We start from the raw sequence: 20,118 nt of genomic DNA on the forward strand, positions 1-20,118 counted from the left end.
ACATCCTCCTTAGTAAAAACTTGTGACAAGTAATCATTTAATATATTTTCATTTTTTTCTCTTCATCTGTGATTTTGCCATTTGAAACTCTTGGACATTATAGTTCCTCTTGAATGTTCTCTTGCTGTTATAATATTGGAAAAACTTTTTGGAATTGGTTTTAGCCCCCTTAGCAATGCTCATTTCGATTTCTCTCTTGGCCTTTCTAACTTCCTTTTTGACTTGCGTTTGCAGTTTCATGTACTCTTTCTGTGTACTTTGTTTTTGGTCCATTTTAAACGCTCTGTAAAGTGCCTTTTTTCTTGAATATTTTTTTTCATTGATCTATTAAACCATTTTGGCCATTTTAGTTTGGATTTTGATTTGTCTACTTTTGGGATGTAATTGTTTTGCTCCTCTAGCACTACATTTGTTTTTTTTTAAATAGCCATCGTTCTTTCTCTGGAAATTTTCTCTATTTTATTCCAATCTACTTCTGTTAGTCTATGTTTCATTCCTTCATAGATTGCCTTCTTAAAAATGTAATCCTTCGCTTTAGTCGTTTCTTTTGGGGTTTTAACTAGCACTTCAAATGAGACCATGTTGTTACTGGTTCTCTAACCTCTGTTTTAGTTATTCTGTGTTTGTTATTTGGAAAAACTAAATTGAGGCATGCCTCCAGTCAGAGCATTGTGTGTTCCTGTGTGTTGTCACCAGAGGGGGGATTTTTTATTTGGAAACAAAAAAACTTCGAAGCAACATACATGGGTTTTCCATGCGAGTTTTACACCAGACAAATGTCTTGTGTAAAATACTTTTTGGGGTTTTTACTCGAGTAAACCGGGCTTTTCACCCGACGTCATGCAAATGAATTTAAAAGGTGGAGGTTGATATGTAAATTAGCTATGCATAAAGTACTCATGTTGTTTTTGAAGATTAATAGTGAACTTTTGAGAAAATGTGGTTTCCCTGTGCAGAGAACTGGTACACGAGTGCATCTAAGCTACTGCAATAAAACAAAATACCTTGTGCCTAGCTGGTTAATAATGTGTTTTACTGCTCTTGCCCAAATTATTTTTCAAGCGTCATTAGTAGTGAATACTGTTTCAACTAATGTATCTCACGATTCATTCATTAAAATAAACTTAGAGGTATAAAATGAAACTGCCTTATTAACATTCTATAACCCAGTTATTATGTATATATTATACATTTATTAAACATTAACGAGCAGCACCTTAAATTAAAGTGCTACCCCCAAAGGTCAGCCAAAAAACTAAAAATGTGACTTGGTATGGTTTAATTTTAATTAACAATCAACAAATCACTTTGTAACGCTTTTGATTTGAACCGACCCTCAGCACTTAAGGCAGACATTTCCGTTAAAGGGGAATCCTCCCTAACGGGGTTGTAGTCAGTGTGTTTATGCACACATACAATGTGCTTCTCTGGCCATAGGGTCATTCATTACAAACTACAAACACAAATAAATCAAACGTATTTATTTATAGCCTACAATCGTACATACTAAAATACATACAAAAGTAGAGATAAATTACAACCAATATAGATATCTGGCTTACCCCCACCCCATACAATTTTTTTTTTATTTATTTTTTTAATCTGCGCTGTCCAATTTTTACCCACATGCCAGATTATCGTAAATCATCATTGTATATGTAAAGTTATCTAAATAAATGTACATTCTGCAAGAAAAAATGCACAGTTTTAAATGAAGTTTACAAAATAGATATTCCCATTATTTTTTGTTTCATTTCCATTTGGCTGCTGCTAACAGGTGAGAGGGCCGTCTCACTGTACGCTAGTAGTTTCCATGACAGCGAATTATGCTTCCATTCATTTTTCTTGATCTCATTAACATGCATTTTCATTAATGAGTGCCCCTTTTTTAGTCATTGAGACAGGAAGTGATGTACGTGGCCTGTGACAATGAAGCTTTGCAACAAGAAATGCATTCACTAATGACCTCATCGACTCAATTTCAAAGCATTAACGGATTGATTTGAAAACCACTTGCTGTTAAAGCTCTCGTTACTATAGCATGAGTTCGACACAATAACATTGTTTTTTGAAAAACCTGCCCGTGGTCTTTCAGTGAGAATTCTTGGTACTCATTGTAAGACAAAATCCTATTTGCAGCTCTTGCAAGAACAGTCTGAGATTTGCTCAGAGAATTTGTTTTCAAAGCTTTTGTCTACGCATGAATAATCTGTTTGTGGTGCCTTACAGTTTTAGTGTATATAGTAAAGAAGGATTCACAGTTTTAAGCAGCTTTGAGGCAGTGAAATTAGTACCTGTGCATGACAACCAAAACACAGCAGTGATTGGAAACAGTGTTCAAAACACTTGTCATGAAATAACCAAGGAGGAACCTAACCTTAACGTTACCCTAATCCTAATCTCAACTCCAACATGAACCTTCACCCGCATGCTTGTAGCACTAAACACTGGTCTTTGAATGCCACTGTTTATTAATCTTCAGGTTCAGGAAGCTTTCTTTCTTCCCCAAGGTACAAAGGCTAGCTCAAAGGACATTGGCCAAGCCAGAGCATGGCATTAGGGCTAGAAATAGAAACAGCATGTGGAAAGGAAGTGCACGGAGAACTTATTTGGCAAAAAGGAAGCGCACAATCGCTTCAGTGTGTGATAACAGCCTTTGAGCTAAAAATCACAATTCAGGGCACTTCACTGGTGAAGGAAATTGACAGCAAATAGAATTAAAATGTTTTTGTATTAAAATGCAGTGTAATGCTCCAGACCATTCCGCACATGCATGTGTTTAGAAGCCCTGGTCTGGACTGGGGAGGGAATGAGGCTTCACCAGCTTCCCTGTCAGTTGCTAGATCCTGTACCTCTCCTGGAGCAATACACTGGTAAACTGATCACACTGGTAAACTGATCACATCGGTAAACTGATCACACTGGTAAACGCCACATAAACCAGTTTGTCTAGCAAGACAAGCTCACTGCACACTGTTTTATTCCACTCCCTAAGAGCAGCTGAAGTTTGCAATGACACTGCAGGGAGCTTACAGCAGAAAGGTTTTAGTGTTTATAGAAAGTTAAGCGTGCCTAGTTTGAGGCATCACTGAGACAAGCAACACTCCACCAACTGTCGCCTTTATTGAAGCTGCAGGAAGTGTGCTTGCAGTCAGTGTGAGCACAGCACAAACTTCAGTTTTGAAAAGGGAAGGCTCTAGGACCCTGTTCGCATTGATATTTTTAATCTGACCACAGAACCTGTTAGCAATGTTTCCACTTAGGCTTCGCAAGAAGCTAAAAACCACAAGCTTTTACAGACACCATGTCAGAGCTGTGCTTTAGAGGGGTCTGTTACTCATGACATGTCCAGCCTGGGCTCGGAGGCACTGCTAGCGGATATAGGTCTTCTAACATGGACCAAAAGGAGGTTCTGAGCAGATTCCTGGAAACAGTGCGAAGCAAAGAGGCTGATTCTAGCGAGGTCTTTGCTAATGAGTTCACAGTGAGTATATTCTGTGTTTCTGAGTTTCACTACGACTCTTTCAGTTCTGCTGCTCAATTCAGAACAACATGGCCTAGGTTCAGTTCCAAGTGATATTTGTCAGAAGAACTTTACAACAACATTGAGCTCTGACAGACCCCAGCACCAGATCACAGGGTTAAATGTCTCTTTGATTGTTCTAAAGAACTTGATGTATTCAACTGTGAAAAAATAAAAGCTCTGTCAATATACATTTGTGTTTGAAATTAGGGGAAGGGAGCCATAGTGTTTTCACAGTACAGCAACATATTGCATTTTTATAGTTGATGGTATTTCAGTTTAATGTTTATAACACCATACCTTTTCACTTAACACTGTATGCTGAGGTTTTTCCAGAATTCATTTTCCAGTCTAACACCAGTGTGTTTTCAAGTCTCAAGGTTATAATTAGATAATTAAACTGGAGCAAAGACTAGTTATGTAAATGAACTAAATGAACCAGATCCTCTATTATGATTTAATTTCCACCAGATAAAAAAAAAGCGTTGCTGAGTCCCTGGCGCTCGTTATCCCTGCTGCACTTGAGTCCAATAATGTATCTGACAAGTGGCTGGTTACAAAGTTGTAATGTTATCAAACGTGTGCTCACCTTGTCCAAAAAAATAATACAACCCTGCCATATTCCCTTTTGTAGGGAAGCAGACACTTAAGCTTTACAAAGATGCCTATAGGAAGTATTTACCCCCTTGGACGTTTTCACAGTTTGCTGTGTTACAACCTGAAATCTTGATGCATTTAAATGGGATTTTTTTTTCCTTTGATTAACACAGCCTACTCAACACTTTCAATGTGTGAAAAAATAGGGGGGTGAACAAATAAATCAATTAAAAATAGAAACCTGAAAAGTCTTCATTAGATAAGTATTCACCCTGTTTGCTATGACACTCCTAAATAAACTCAGGTGCAATTAAGTGCATTCAGAATTCATACAAAAAGTTAAATGGAGTCCATCTGTGTACAATAAAAGTGGTTCACATGATTTCAGATTAAATACACCTGTCTCTGTAAGGTCCCACAGTTGGGTAGTGCATTCAAAGCAAAGATACTACTATGAAGACCAAGGAGCTTTCAAAACAACTCCGGGATAAAGTTGTGGAAAGGCACAGATCAGGACATGGTATAAAAAGATTTTAAAGCCTTTGAATATCCCTTGGAACACAGTCAAGTCGATCATTAAGAAGTAGAAGGTATACGGCCCCACCCAGAATCTGCTTAGAGCAGGCCATCCTCCCAAACTGAGCTGCCGGGTAAGAAGAGCATTGGTCAGAGAAGCCATCAAGAGGCCAATGATAACTCTAAAAGACCTACAGCATTCCATGGCTGAGATGAGAGAAAATGTCCATGTGTCAACAATAGCTGAGGTACTCCACCAATCTGGCCTGTATGGAAGCTTGGCAAGAAGGAAGCCATTTCTGAAAAAAGGCCATGTAAAATCCTGCTTGGAATTTGCAAAAAAGGTATGTGGAAGCCTCTGTGGCAAAAGGTTCTGTGGTCCGATGAAACAAAAATTGAACTATTTGGTCTAAATGTAAAGCATTATGTCTGGCGCAAACCCAACACAGCACATCACCCAGGTAACACCATCCCTACTGTGAATCATGGTGGTGGCAACATCATGCTATTTTATCGGAAGGGTTGTCAGGGTAGAGGGCAAAATGGGTGGAGCTAAATCTTTGAGGAAAACCTGCTTCAGTCTGCAAAAAACCTAAGACTGGGATGGAGATTCACCTTTCAGCAGGGCAATGACCCCAAGCACAGAGCCAAAGCGACACTGGAGTAGCTTAAAACAAGAAAGTGAATGTCCTAGAGTGGCCCAGTCAAAGCTTGATCTTTAATCTGATTGAGATTCTGTGGCAAGACTTGAAGATTGCTGTCCACCAACGATCCCCATCCAACTTGATAGCTTGAACAATTTTGCCAAGAAGAATGAACGAATATTGCACGATCCAGATGTGCAAACCTGGTAGAGACTTACCCCAAAAGACTCACAGCTGTAATTGCTGCCAAAGGTGGTTCTACCAAGTGTCGACTCAGGGGGTTGAATACTTATCTAACCAAGACATTTCAGGTTTTTTTTTTATTTTTCATTAACTGCTGTTTTACAATAAAAATTCTCTGGCCTCTTCAAAGTGTTGAGTATGTTGTGTAAATTAAAGCGGAAAAAAATCCCATTTAAATGAATCATGATTTCAGGTTGTAACACAACCAACTGGAAAACGTCCAGGGGGGGGTGAATACTTACTATAGGTACTGTATGTGAGGCAAAATAAAGGAGATCCCCCCCCCCCGGTATGTATTGGATCCTCTACACATGTGAGACCCCCCCTGGAAGTAGCAGTGAACTGCTGTTGCTGATCAAGCCCATCCTAGAGAAGGTGTGGGAGAGGAGGTGTGAAAGAGGACTTCACAATCCTTTGGACAGAGGGCCGCACTGTGTAACTTTCAATTCAGTGCCTTAAAATCAATTGCAATGTCATTGCCTACTGATTGATCAGTGTTTAAAAGTGCAGTCTAAGTGCAGCATGGTTACAGCGAGATTTCACTTCTTTTCCCATGTGATAACAGTACAAAAGCATAGTGTGTCCAAAAACCCAGCTGTCATTGTACCTGACAGCATCTTTCACGTAAGATTTGCGTCGTGCCAATGTTGTTTTAACGTGAGAAAAGGGTACACATTTTGTCATGTTTTCGTGATCACACAGCTTTTTTGGGTCGACAGTAACATGGACTGTCGTAGACAAGTTTTTGGGTAACTTGACTTTTGGATGACGATTTATTTTTGTTATCTAAAATTATTATGACTTTTGAAACGACTTAGTTTTTGTGTCTGAATAATTATAACTTTTTGAACGACGACTTATTTTTTGTGTCAAAATTATTATAATGAAAACCTGCTGCTAAATAAAAACAGATCTAATAATACTGAAAATCTGCTGCTGAATAAAAACACAGATTTAATAATATTGAAAACCTGCTGCTGAATAAAAACACAGATCTAATAATACTGAAAACCTGCTGTTGAATAAAAACACAGATGGAGGTGTGAGAGAGGAGGAGGTGTGGGAGAGGAGGAGGTGTGAGAGAGGAGGAGGTGTGGGAGAGGAGGTGGTGTGAGAGAGAGAGGAGGTGTGGGTGAGAAGAAGGTGAGGAGAAGGTGAGAGAGGAGGTGTGGGAGAGGAGGAAGTGTGAGAAGAGGAGGTGTGGGTGAGGAGAAGTGTGAGAGGTGTGTGGGAGAGGAGGTGTGGTGAGAGAGGAGGTGTGAAAGAGGACTTGTGGGAGAGGAGGAGGTGTTGGAGAGGAGGTGGGAGAGGAGGAAATGTGAGAGAGGTGTGGGAGAGGAGGAGGTGTGAGAGGAGGTTGGAGAAAGGAGGTGTTGGAAGAGGAAGTGTGAGGAGAAGGTGAGAGAGGAGGTGTGGGAGAGGAGGAGCTGTGAGAGAGGAGGAAGTGTGAGCGAGGAGGTTGGAGAGAGGAGGTGTTAGAGGAGGAAGTGTGAGAGAGTCAGTGTGGGAGATGAGGTGTAGGAGAGGAGGAGGTGTGGGAGAGAAGAAGGTGTGAGAGAGGGGTGTGTGTGGGAGAGGAGGTGTGTGAGGAGGGGGAGAGGAGGAGGTGTTGGAGAAGAGGAGGGGTGAGAGAAAAGGACGTGTGGGAGAGGAGGAGGTGTGCAGTTCATAGGTATGTATTGGAAGGACTACATGTCTGACAGAAAATGACTATGAAGAATACTGCACTAGTACCAGACTTGCTTGTCAACATTTTTACTTTCCTAAACATACTTTTCATTGTAATAAAAGGATGATCATTTGTTATGTATAACATGTTTTGAATTATTTAATCTATCCACCTGTCTATCGGTAGTATATATACAAAATTGGGCTAACTTCATATTGCATACATGTAATTCATTTATTTTAGCATCAGAGCAATTGTAATTGCCAACAGGCAGATTTTGTCAGCACTACTCTTTGTGTGAGTCAAGGGCTTTGTTGTGCATCTACTTGTGCCACAAAGGCTACGTGGGGCAGAAAGTCATGGAAACTTCTATTGGCTCATCTGTGTTTACACTTCCTTTGATGGAAACCAAATTGAGGCAGATGACTCTCGGTACATCTCAGTGGAGGTTTCAGCAGCAGTGAACCTGCTATCCACTCATGATCACCAGAGCTAAAGAACAAGGTGCATCAGTGGATCATGATAAAGAGGCTTTAACATTACTGATCAGCAAACTGTTTGAGAGGTTCACTGTGCAACATATGCACCAGTGGCAGTGCACTTAACAATAATAACATGTTTATAGACTCAGAACGGATCTCTAAAGCGTTACTGTATCCGGTCACACTCCATTAATATCTATCTATACATGTTGATAAACGTGTTACAGAAATGTTTATTCATTTCATTGTAGTTTCACTATACTGGCTGACAGTAATTTGCATGTTTCTTATCAAGTCTTAGTTGCATGTTCTATAATACTATATTTATACAGGACTGTTACTGTTGATGACATATTGCACTACTGTACTGGTTTGCAATATGGAAAGGTTTGCAAACCCTTGTTATTTTCTTGGCCACACTATTGTCATTCCTTTGGCAAATTGTACAGCTATAGCAACAAACTTGTAATGAAGCTACTACACAACTACAGCTGTGGGGAATGGGAGTCGGTAATGCTATCGTGCTTGTTTCTGCAGAGACTAAAAAGACAGTCGACCAAATACAAAAATGAAAACCCCTCAAAAGCAGCAGAGAAACAGGAAAATTGCAAGAAGAATAGATACAAAGATATAGTGCCATGTGAGTATATATGAAACACTGTTACTTGAGTCTTATCCCTTTCACGCTAAACAACACATTTTCTAATGAGGTACTATACGTACTTATAATGAAAATATAACATTCTTTATTACATCAGTTATGAGACATTTATAGATGCATTATTGGCTGTTTATAATGCATTGTTATACTGAAGTATTGTCCAAATTCAATATGTAATTACATATGAACTAACACAATTTTTCAATTGTAATTTCTAAGTACTTACAATGTAATAACATTAGTATGAATGGATCAAATAATCATCCCTAAATTTGCAACGTGGGTATCAGTGCGAGTAATGTGAGATTTTTTACAATAGGCCACCACCATATTTTATTCATAACTCCCAAATAAAAAACCCATGTAAGTAAACATAGTCATAAAACATGTCACATTTTTGTTTGCTGGTTTGTTTGTTTTAGTTGACCACAGCAGAGTGAAGCTGTCGTTGATAACATCGGACACAGATTCTGATTTCATCAATGCAAGTTTTATCAGGGTAGGTTTCCATTTGCTTCTCAACACGGATAAGCAAAAATATGTTATATCTTCAGCCAATAATCAGTTCATTGTAATTGCATTATAACTGCAGTGACCGTATCATGGTGAATGCATGGGCTCTGATTTCTGTGTGGCGAAACCGCTTGTACCTGTTATGGTATTCTACTCATATGTGCCTTATAAATATATATATACTATAAAATATACTATATGAAATTCAGTAATCTGTCACATATCTGCCCATCACATAGCCGCTCTAACCGGTTATCCGCCATGATCAGTCTCTTCAGATACATTAGTTTATTATTGAACAGAGAAGATTAGGTCAGGATTGTAGATCCCACCAAAGTTTTCGTACATGTGTTGTATGTGCTCCGTGCGCTGTCATTGCTGGTAGTGTCATGTGAGCTGTTCAGTGTGTTGATCTGTAACTAAATCCTGTTTGCCTGCGGGGGGCGTATCAACTTCAACCTCTGTCTCAATTTCCTCCCTGTCACTCAGCAGTGAATGCAGGCACCCACATGGCAGACGGCTGCTCTGTCACAAGCATTAATACCCTGTATCTTTCTAAACAAGGGACTTAGGGGAGATCCCTAATAAAAGCTGAATATAGTAATTGTTACAGCAGGATTCATTTATCCGCCTTCCTACATATCTGCCCTTACTCTGGTCCCACCGCAGTCGGATATGCGACGTATTACTGTATAAGTTATAATATACAGTATACTGTATATCACATAACATGATTACTTGCATTAAACATGTATCTTTTCTACAGTATCAGAACCATTTCAATTTATTTTTAGGGAGTGTATGGGCAAAAGGCATACATTGCCACTCAGGGACCCCTGCCGAACACTGTCTTAGATTTCTGGAGGATGATCTGGGAATACAATGTGCAAGTGAGTAATCAACAGAATGGAAACACGATGCTCTGTATTACACTGCTAAACATCTAGTATAATCACTGTGTGGATATTTCAGAAAGTCATGCTGTGTATTACACTGCTCAACATCTAGTATAATCACTGTGTGGATATTTCAGAAAGTCATGCTGTGTATTACACTGCTAAACATCTAGTATAATCACTGTGTGGATATTTCAGAAAGTCATGCTGTGTATTACACTGCTAAACATCTAGTATAATCACTGTGTGGATATTTCAGAAAGTCATGCTGTGTATCACACTGCTAAACATCTAGTATAATCACTGTGTGGATATTTCAGAAAGTCATGCTGTGTATTACACTGCTAAACATCTAGTATAATCACTGTGTGGATATTTCAGAAAGTCATGCTGTGTATTACACTGCTAAACATCTAGTATAATCACTGTGTGGATATTTCAGAAAGTCATGCTGTGTATTACACTGCTAAACATCTAGTATAATCACTGTGTGGATATTTCAGAAAGTCATGCTGTGTATTACACTGTTAAACATCTATAACCACTGTGTGGATATTTCAGAAAGTCATGCTGTGTATTACACTGTTAAACACACACACAACACACCTCAAAGGACCTCTTCTTTAGGTGAAAGTTGATGAAACTGATGACACAGATAAACTACATTCTATCCTAATTAACTCAGTGTGCTTGATAGGAACTAGACAATCTCTTCAGATTCCATAATATTTCTTATGTTCTTAGTTACTAGTTTTTTAATAATAAGGTACAAACTGTACTTTGGAATAAACACTTTTATAAAGAAATGTGGTTTGAAATGACACGATGACCTTGTTCAATTCCAGGTTATTGTAATGGCCTGCAGGGAGTTTGAAATGGGAAGGGTAAGAGACCAAAAGATGACTTTATTACTTTATTACTTACTTTACTAGCTACATCAGTTTTATATTGTGTCATATGGATCACTATACATGCTATTAAATCAATATGTGCTTTATATTTTAAAAACAATGCATTTCACATATGGTAGCACATTGTATAATTGTAATAACGAATAAAGCTGATTAGTGATATTGAGCCCTTTCCAAATGTAACTACAAAGTACCACACAAAGAGGTTATAGTTCAGTTTACAAAGTACCGTACAGAGAGGTTATAGTTCAGTTTTCCATTTTGTCATCGCATCAGTGACTAAATCTTCCACCAACAATTGAAATGAATTGGTAGAAGGAGACCAGGGATTTTGATCTATACATTATATGATTCAAGGCAAGTGACATTTATTTTTTTTCTTCCCACAGAAAAAATGTGAGCGTTACTGGGCAACCCTGGAAGAGGAGTCATTTAAGTGTGCCGTTTTCTCCATTTCATGCGTGAGTACCTTTTAATGTGACGATTGCTGCAACTTGTTATTGCTGTTTCTAACTGGAGAGAATCTTCCTAAGAGTTCATGCAAAGGCTGGCCGCAGGAAAGTCTATTCACATCTTTATACTACCTCCACATTGTATCTGTGCTGAGGGTGCCAAGAGACAGCAATGGAATCTTTAGTTTGTTGTGGTGGGAGTGGTTAGGTTTCTGTTTGTAACCTTCAGCGCTCTGTTATGAAATATGTATTTACTATTAATTTAGGACACAGTGCTATCTACATACCAGAAAAGCAGCCTGGTCTTTAAAGCATGACGAGTGTTATAGAAATGTAAATGCAAAAGCTTCACTCCGCAGTGCAGTGTGAATGTAGCTGCCCCCTCATGTAAAAAAAGGCTTATTAAGTTGTGTTGAAACTCACTTTGAGAACATACCCCCACTGTTTTGTACATGTTTATTGTTCTGTTGTGTGTATATATATATTGTGTGTGTGTGTGTGTGTGTGTGTGTGTGTGTGTGTACGTGTGTGTGTACAGCTTTTCAGACATATTCAATTTTCTTTATTTGATAGGAATCTGAGGAAAATAAAGGCGATTATGTTGTTAGGATACTTAAAGCAACCTTATTTAATGTAAGTATGCAATATATTGACTGATCTCTTACAAATCTAGTTGACTGTGATCAGTGCATGTAATGCAAATGGAAAACGATTAATTGAAACAGCAAAACACACACAGGGTGAAGAACAGCAGAGATGGGTATCTGCACTCTTGAATATTGATGTATTGCTTCAGCATTTACAGTTTTCAAATATTTCAGTTTTTTCCATGGTGTTATTACTGTACATATTTTTATTCTATACTTGTTCCTTACAGGAATGTCGTGCAATTTATCAACTCCACTATGTTAACTGGCCAGACCATGGAGTGCCCAGCTCCCTAGACCCAATACTGGAGATGATCTTGGAAATGCGTTCCTATCAGGAACACGATGACGTCCCACTGTGTATCCACTGCAGGTAAGAACGGAGCCGAACAGGAAAGAAGATCCCCGTGCTGTGTCAGTATCACCAGTACCTTTTCCCTTTTCTTCTCTCAAACATTTGTGTAGAAAAGACCTAAAGAAGGTTGATCGTTGATTCTTGGTCTATGTTGCGGTTTTCAATTCATAAATAAAACGTACAAAGATGTCTATCTGTTTTTCAGCGTGCTTTCACACATTACACACGCACACACACGGACACACAGACACACACACACATGTACCTGGACCCTGTCTGTGTGTGTGTACGCGTGTATGTGTCACCCTCCTAGAGACAGTGTGGGGCAGGGAGATAGGGGGGGTCGCCTCGTTCCTCCATCCCCCACATCCCCCGTCCCTCCTCTAACCCTGCTGTCATAGAAGTATTTTTTTCTATTCAAAGGAAGTGACTGCTTGGCCAACAGCTTAAAATACACTGCAGGCTCAATTCTTATTAAAAAACACTGCAGACTCAATTCTTTTTAAAAACACTGCAGACCCCTCTTATTAAAAACAATGCCGACTCAATTCTTATTAAAAACACTGTAGACCCCTCTTATTAAAAATCACTGCAGACTCAATTCTTATTAAAAAAAAACACTGTAGACTCAATTATTAAAAGCACTGCAGACACAATTCTTTTTAAAAACACTGCAGACTCAATTCTTATTAAAAACACTGCAGACCCTTCTTATTAAAAACAATGCCGACTCAATTCTTATTAAAAACACTGTAGACCCCTCTTATTAAAAACAATGCCGACTCAATTCTTATTAAAAACACTGTAGACCCCTCTTATTAAAAATCACTGCAGACTCAATTCTTATTAAAAACACTGTAGACCCCTCTTATTAAAAATCACTGCAGACTCAATTCTTATTAAAAACACTGTAGACCCCTCTTATTAAAAATGTGTTCATAATGAATACCTGATGTGCTCTCTGGTCACAGAGTTCTGCATTAGTGAAGCAGTCTTAATAGTTCATCATGCATTGTTTGGTTGAGTCACACATTACATATACATGCTCTAGCTTCCAAGTGGCTAAGTACACATGTACAATGTTCCAGCATTTAGTTAAATAGATGCACATTACTCATTGTGACGATATTAAAAGCATGGCTTTAGTTCAGTTATCTGTAAACACACAATATAAGTTTAATACTTATTCTGTTGGTACGATGTTTAAAACAAAGTCTTCTTAACATGGTCATCCTCTCTGTGGAAGTTAGTTGTGCACAAGCGCAGTGCAGGATCTCTGTGAAGTCTGTAGGCAAAAGCTTTAATCGTTCCAGATGAAGCCCATCTTCTCTGGGACAGCTTTGAAGATTACATCATTGTGTCTTCGTTTAATGAGTTGAGAGCGATGAGATGTTTTGAAGAAAGTGCAAATCCAGAGAGAAAGAAAATCTTTGTTTTGAGTTTAAATAACACAATGTATAGATCTTCCCTTGTACTGTAAACAAGTCCTTGTTGGTCCTTTCATTGGTTCATAGTATTTGATAAACAGTTGCGTGTCACACAAAAAGGGTGTATTTGAAATGCAATGTATCCACCCATTTCGTTATCAAAGGATTTTACAATTATCATTTAAACTTCCTATTCAATATAACTTTAGTTACATTCATTAGAGAAGCATATGAATTTCAGTTTCACTCTCTATACAAAATTACGATTACAAGCATATAAAACACATTATAATACAATCAGAGGTTAATATTTTAAAATAGTTATTAGTTTATAATATTCATTTAATACACAATAAACACTTCAGATTTATTGGGAAACTTACTTAAAATAACTATTAAACTTGTGTCCACAAGTTATGTAATTAAAAATTATTCTTAATGCATTTTAACACAATAATGGTACAACTGCACTGTAACTTGGCTTGGCAAGTTTTATGACATCTTAGGAGACTAGACAATACGATAGCATTTTGGAAGGCGAGCTTCAAAGAGTTAACATTGTTTGTGGCCTGTGCCTTGGTCTAATCAATGAGCTTTAAAGTAGATCTGGTTAAGAATGTTCTGGAATCGGTGTTAACAACCCAATCACCACAGCATGTCACATAAAAAGGGTCTGAATTAAATATATGAGAAATGCTTATATTAAAATGAATTTAACCACAAATTTCCTTGGCAAACAATTGTTATTAAAAACACTGCAGACCCTTCTTATGAAAAAGCATTGAAGACCCAAATCTTATTTCCCTTTTGAATTCAAGCACACTGCTGCTGAAGCTGTCAGTAATCTTTTGGAGTCTAAATGCATTCTTGCAGAAGAAAGCTTTTGAATCTTTGATGGATGGGAAGAAGTAGTGATCCTCAGATGTTACCCTTGAGATGCAAATATATTTACCCAGTTTAATTGCAAATACTGATTCCTTGCAACAGCCCCCATTTTAAATGATGTATTACCACCATATTTAACTCTGTGCATAATGTACACATGGTCTGCGTTATGCTTTTACCATGGTGTATTTGATTGTTTTATAAGTATTTATGCAACAGGGAACTTTACATGCATCCCATAATTGGTCTTGCTTCTGATTGTGTTGGCAGTGTTGATAGGGTTTGTACATTATTTGTTTTTTGTTTATAAGAACATGGAAAAGTTTACAAACGAGAGGAGACCATTTGGCCAATCTTGCTCATTTGGTTGTTGGTAGCTTATTGATCCCAGAGTCTCATCAAGCAGCTTCTTGAAGGATCCCAGGGTGTCAGCTTCAACACCATTACTGGTGATTTTGTTCCAGACTCTCACAATTCTCTTTGTAAAAAACTGCCTCCTATTTATTGTTCTGAATGCCACTTTATCTAATCTCCATTTGTGACCCCTGGTCCTTCTTTCTTTTTAAGGTTGAAAAGTCCCTTGAGTTGACATTGTCAATGCCTTTTAGAATTTTCAATGCTTGAATCAGATCACCGTGTAGTCTTCTTTATTCAAGACTGAATAGATTCAATTCTTTTAGTCTGTCTGCATATGACATGCCTTTTAAACCTGGAATAATTCTGGTCACTCTTCTTTGCACTCTTTCTAGAACTGAATACAGTATTGTAGATGAGGTCTTACTATTGCATTGTAAAGTTTGAACATTATTTATATATTCTATTGTAACAGTGCTGGCTGTGGCAGGACCGGAGTGATATGTGCCATTGACTACACCTGGAAGCTGCTAAACAATGGGGTAAGGGTACACCTATCAATAATCAGTAACGATGAATGAAGCTTCCTGGGATTTGAGTCACTGCAGCACATCTGTTGCTGCTCATCCTGCTTTATATGTCAATCTGTCATGACCCGCTTTTGACCAGATGCATGCTTTTGGTGTCTGTTGGTGGTTTTCCCAGAAACGCTCGGGAAACTGTCCTGCTGGACACATTGGCCAATGCAGACGGGCTGGTTGCACTAGCCCAACTATCAAGCCCCCTGTGAAGTCACTGAGATCCTTCTGCTTTATCAGGACTGTTGCTCACACTATAGGGTTATTCCTTGTTCATAATTATTAAAACTAATAATAACGCGTTTAGAGCTATGGATCATGGATCTTTAAGCTAACATGTGTCCCAAACATTAAGGTGTGGCCGATGCAGCAGTTTGACACTCCTGTGTCTTTATCAGGCGACACCTGGGACCGGGTCTCTCTGTCAGACTGGGTGGGTCACAGTGTTCTTATCTCAAACCAATGCTGGGATGAGATCATCAAGAAAATACCTCACACAGACAGACACACAAATATGTTGTTATAGCTGTGAAAGATTTTAGAAGTGTTAGGATCCCAAACATTTATATCTACAGTACAGTTTATATTTGATGTATTGCTCAGACAGACAACTGTCTATCTGTGGAGAACAGAGTTGACATTCCCTTTGGTTCTGAAAGATTTCTGCTTAAATCTGTGTGTGCTTGTGACAGGAAGTCTGAAGGGTTGCGTCTAATTCCTCAATTGATTCACTCTGTGGTTTTTAACTGGTCTCTTCTTTTACTGTTTTGTATTCAGATTATCCCAGAGAACTTCAGTGTCTTCGACTTGGTTCAGGAAATGAGAACACAAAGGCCGTCCCTTGTCCAAACCAAGGTAGAAATTCAACATGGTGACATTCACCACATGCATGTATTTATGTATTTACATAGAATACAGTTTAAACTGGGATGTTATTGGGCATGCTATTAATTGTATTTGATTTTCTACCATAAATATCATACCATAAAGGCATTAATAAAAAATCCAGTTTATGATGTCTGTTCAAATTTTTGTATTTGAAGAAAGGGTCTTTTTCCTCTTTTCAGGAGCAGTACGAACTTGTTTACATTTCAGTAAAGCACTTGTTCCAAAAACATTTAGAGAACATGGACAGAGATTGCAAATTGGATGTGACTGAGGTAAGACCAACTCAGATGTCTTGTATGTGTTTTATCCTGTTTAGAAATGTCAGCAGTGGAAGCATTTTATGAGCCAGTTCAAAACTCCAGTACCAGTGTGGCTGTTTCCTAACTACAGTATGAGACAGGAACCGCTGGCAGTCCTGTACAACTGTCAAATACTAGGGTCAGTTTGAAACTTCCTGTTCAACTTCAGCACTCAGCCTGTTGTTGTGCTGAGCTCTGACACATAACTTATTAACAGCGATTTTGCCGGATGTGGTCATTTACTGTAGAAACCAGCCAAAGGCCTTAAAGAAAAAGGTGGCTGGGGGTAAGAAAAACAGCCTTTCATTTACTCATGTCTTGAAGCTGTGCTTTCATTTACTTATATCTTGAAGCCGTGCTTTCATTTACTCATGTCCTGAAGCTCTGTTTTCATTTACTCATGTCCTGAAGCTCTGCTTTCATTTACTCATGTCTTTAAGCTGTGCTTTCATTTACTCATGTCCTGAAGCTCTGTTTTCATTTACTCATGTCCTGAAGCTCTGCTTTCATTTACTCATGTCTTGAAACTGCTTCTTTTCTGTAGTTTCCATGTTTACATCATGGCAACTTTTTAAACCTTTCACTTTTAGTGCTGCACCTTTGGGTCTTTGTCAAATGTCTTTGGAGCAACACTTGTTTTCTGTACTGTTAGAAATGGATAGCAAGCCTGCCCATAACTGACCCTCTATACTAGTGAGCCTGTGACCTCAATAGACAAAAGCAGCCCCTTAGCAACATCATCCACATATGCAGTGCCATGTCAGTGGCAGTTTTGCAGCTGGAATTTTGTGAGGAGGACCATGTTTGCCTTGCCTCTTGGCTCAGCAGAGGCGAAAGCCAGAATGCTCTTTCAGAACCTCTCACTGGGCTGCCCGAGCAGGTGGGTTCATTAGGGCACGTGATGCATGCCACTCCCGACTGAAGCAGGAAACAGCTCTGCACTGCACCACCCAGCCTCTCTTCTCTGAGTCTAGCATGACACAAAGTGGCACTCACACTGATATACAGTGTGGGCGTAGTTTCCACTCAGAATGCCAGATCAGAGAAAGGTTCAATCAGACGGATCATCTCTCTTATCATGAGTCATTTTAGGAATGCTTTTTCAATGTTTTTATTAATTAAAAAATCTTCTATGCTCATGAAAGTGTTCTAGACTGTTGATGGCTTATTTACCAGCAGTCTAGAACTGTTTCATGAATATTAGAAATGATTGTACTCTATAGCTCTTTATTTTAATTGACATTTTTTTGTAATAGCTATCTTACTAACATGGGCCAATAATTGTCGTTCTTTTCCTATCTTTTTTAAATTGATATTAATGGAGATAAAACAACAGCATTTCCTTGGTCTAATGGTATCTATCACATCTACAGCTTTGTTGATTTTTAACATCCACTGCTATCTGTTTTATATCCATTGCACTCAAACACAAATTACACATGTATGCTGCACACTATCATATACTCCAAAGGGGATAATGGGGTATATCATTTTAACTGCAAACATCTACATTGCTGTGTGATTAACTGTTATTCAACCCTGTTATTTACAACGCTATTCACACTTTGGAGCAGACAATAAATATTGTGAAGTGAAGCCACCGCATACACAGTGTTTATCAGTACAGCTGAGTTCCACGTAGCTAGAGGCAGCTGCTGGACCCTTCTTAGGCAAAGTACTACTATATATTATTGGCACAAATGGGGCTACTTTGGTCTATTTCCAGGGATACTGTATGTCAGTTTGTAAGAAGAGAAAAATGTGATTTAAACAGAGAAGGAAACATCATGGGTGACTGTTGTAGCCCTTTAATTAACTTGATAGTTTCACCCTTTACCCTGGAGGGTTTGTTCCCTGGTTTTGGATGAAAAGGCAACTGATTTTGCACTGCAGCAAACAATTGCAAATATACAATCTCAAGGTATTATTATTTGAGTGTTCTGTATCTATTATTTTGATTAAAGATATATCAAACTACTCCCATCAGTTAGTTTCACTTTTAATAGTGCATTCACTGTCCTTTACAGAGTCTGTCTACACCTTTGGATATCTCATCTGAAAGTGAGACACTAGCAAGCCAAGAAGCTAATATTGTGGAACCAGAGCAAGGTTACAGGTATGCTTTTCCAATGTTATAACAGCCTGAGTGGCCGGCAGGAAAGCAGTGCTTTTATCACAGCATCACATTCATTGTCTGTTTGTTTGTTTGTTTGTTTGTTTGTTTTGTAATATCTTTATTGTAGCTGTAAATGCATGTCTGTATTAATAACTAGTAAGGGTAAAGCTACCAACCATCCTGATTTTCCCAGGACAGTCCCCTTTTAGGGAGCAGTTCCTGGTGTCCCTACCTGTTTAGGAAAACTTTTTGTCCCGCTTTTGGGTATATATATAATGTGTGATACGCCCCCACCCACTCCAGACATGTCCTGGGTTTAGACAACTCCGCAAAGTTGGTAGCTTTAATCAGTGTTGAAGTTCTGTCAGTTTCCCTGTCAAGTGTTGTTTAAATGTTAGCCTGCGTAGTTCAGGGGGTGTGCAGCAGGGAGCTTCCAATTTCCTGTCAATTAGTACCTATGTTCTATTTAAGCCCTGATCACTTGCACCTTCGCTGTCTAGCATTTCGTTTTTGTAGCAAATGCTCAGACGCCGTCTTTTCGTGCTTCACCGCTAATCTATACTTCGTTGCCTTTCACTGGAAGTCAATTCTCTGTGCAGCCCCCCAAGATATTATCAAATATTTTCCTACCTGCTCCGGTGCTGCTTCTCATCATTCAGCTTCTCCATTAGGCTGCAGGAGCTCCAGCATTAGTCTTTCCTGCTCTTTCCAGCCTCCAGCCCAGCAACAGCACCGTCCAAACCGCAGCTTAATTTCTTAACTCGTCCGCGTCTTTATTAGACAGACTGGCCCTCCACTAAAACCTCTAAAGCTCCTTCAACAAGACATTGACATTCCCGTCGTCAGCGTATGCCTTGCCATAGCTCCTCTATTTAATCCACCACAAAGATCTGTCGGCTGAACATTCCTTTACTCTTCAGTTGCAATCAAGCGCCCCTCCTCCGCTGCCAGAGCCAGCACAAATTATCGTTCCTTCAGAAGATCCTGCCCTGGATTTCTATTAGCTACGTTTAACATTTTAAAGACCTATCCAGTCAATTTTATACTCCATTTCAACATGTGGCGGTTTGTGCTTTCGACTGCTTGCAACAAGCTCCAACAACACTGCTGTTCTGCAACTTTACCACCGGCGCCTCTCAGTCCATGGCTACCATGGCAGCGCCCTCATTGCGTGACTGCGGGGAGGGGGAAGTCGCCATGGTGACCAGGCAGCTTCATCTAGTACTGCGAGCTCCGTGCCTTAGTATTGCAATCTTCTGGTTTGCTGCTGCTGCGCTTTCGTTCAGCTTGTCAAATTGTGACATCTAAATACTGTGTTAACGTAATTATATACATGACTAACTGTCCTACAACATGTAACGAAGATATTGAAATCTAAAAGAATGTTGTTGTTCTACACTGACTAGGATTTTAATCACAATAACCAAATATATTCTGCTCGGCTTCACTCAAGCAAATGGTT

The 20,118-nt window shown here is 38.9% G+C and overlaps 1 protein-coding gene across 3 annotated transcripts in view; it reads left to right on the top strand.

Annotated features, from left to right (window-relative positions):
- Positions 1-3,321: 3,321 nt before the first annotated feature.
- LOC121299594 (tyrosine-protein phosphatase non-receptor type 22-like) overlaps positions 3,322-20,118 on the top strand; it is a 35,355-nt gene continuing 18,558 nt past the window's right edge. For all 3 annotated transcript variants that reach the window (XM_041227408.1, XM_041227409.1, XM_041227410.1), the window contains exons 1-12: positions 3,322-3,484; positions 8,212-8,314; positions 8,758-8,834; positions 9,643-9,738; positions 10,590-10,628; positions 11,045-11,116; positions 11,681-11,740; positions 11,985-12,127; positions 15,251-15,317; positions 16,131-16,208; positions 16,421-16,513; positions 18,568-18,656. In XM_041227408.1, the coding sequence (XP_041083342.1) occupies positions 3,395-3,484; positions 8,212-8,314; positions 8,758-8,834; positions 9,643-9,738; positions 10,590-10,628; positions 11,045-11,116; positions 11,681-11,740; positions 11,985-12,127; positions 15,251-15,317; positions 16,131-16,208; positions 16,421-16,513; positions 18,568-18,656 (1,007 nt within the window). In that variant the 5' untranslated portion in view covers positions 3,322-3,394. The remainder of the gene's footprint in view (positions 3,485-8,211; positions 8,315-8,757; positions 8,835-9,642; positions 9,739-10,589; positions 10,629-11,044; positions 11,117-11,680; positions 11,741-11,984; positions 12,128-15,250; positions 15,318-16,130; positions 16,209-16,420; positions 16,514-18,567; positions 18,657-20,118) is intronic.

Source organism: Polyodon spathula, chromosome 25, assembly GCF_017654505.1.
Source record: "Polyodon spathula isolate WHYD16114869_AA chromosome 25, ASM1765450v1, whole genome shotgun sequence".
NCBI classification, from domain to species: Eukaryota; Metazoa; Chordata; class Actinopteri; order Acipenseriformes; family Polyodontidae; genus Polyodon; species Polyodon spathula.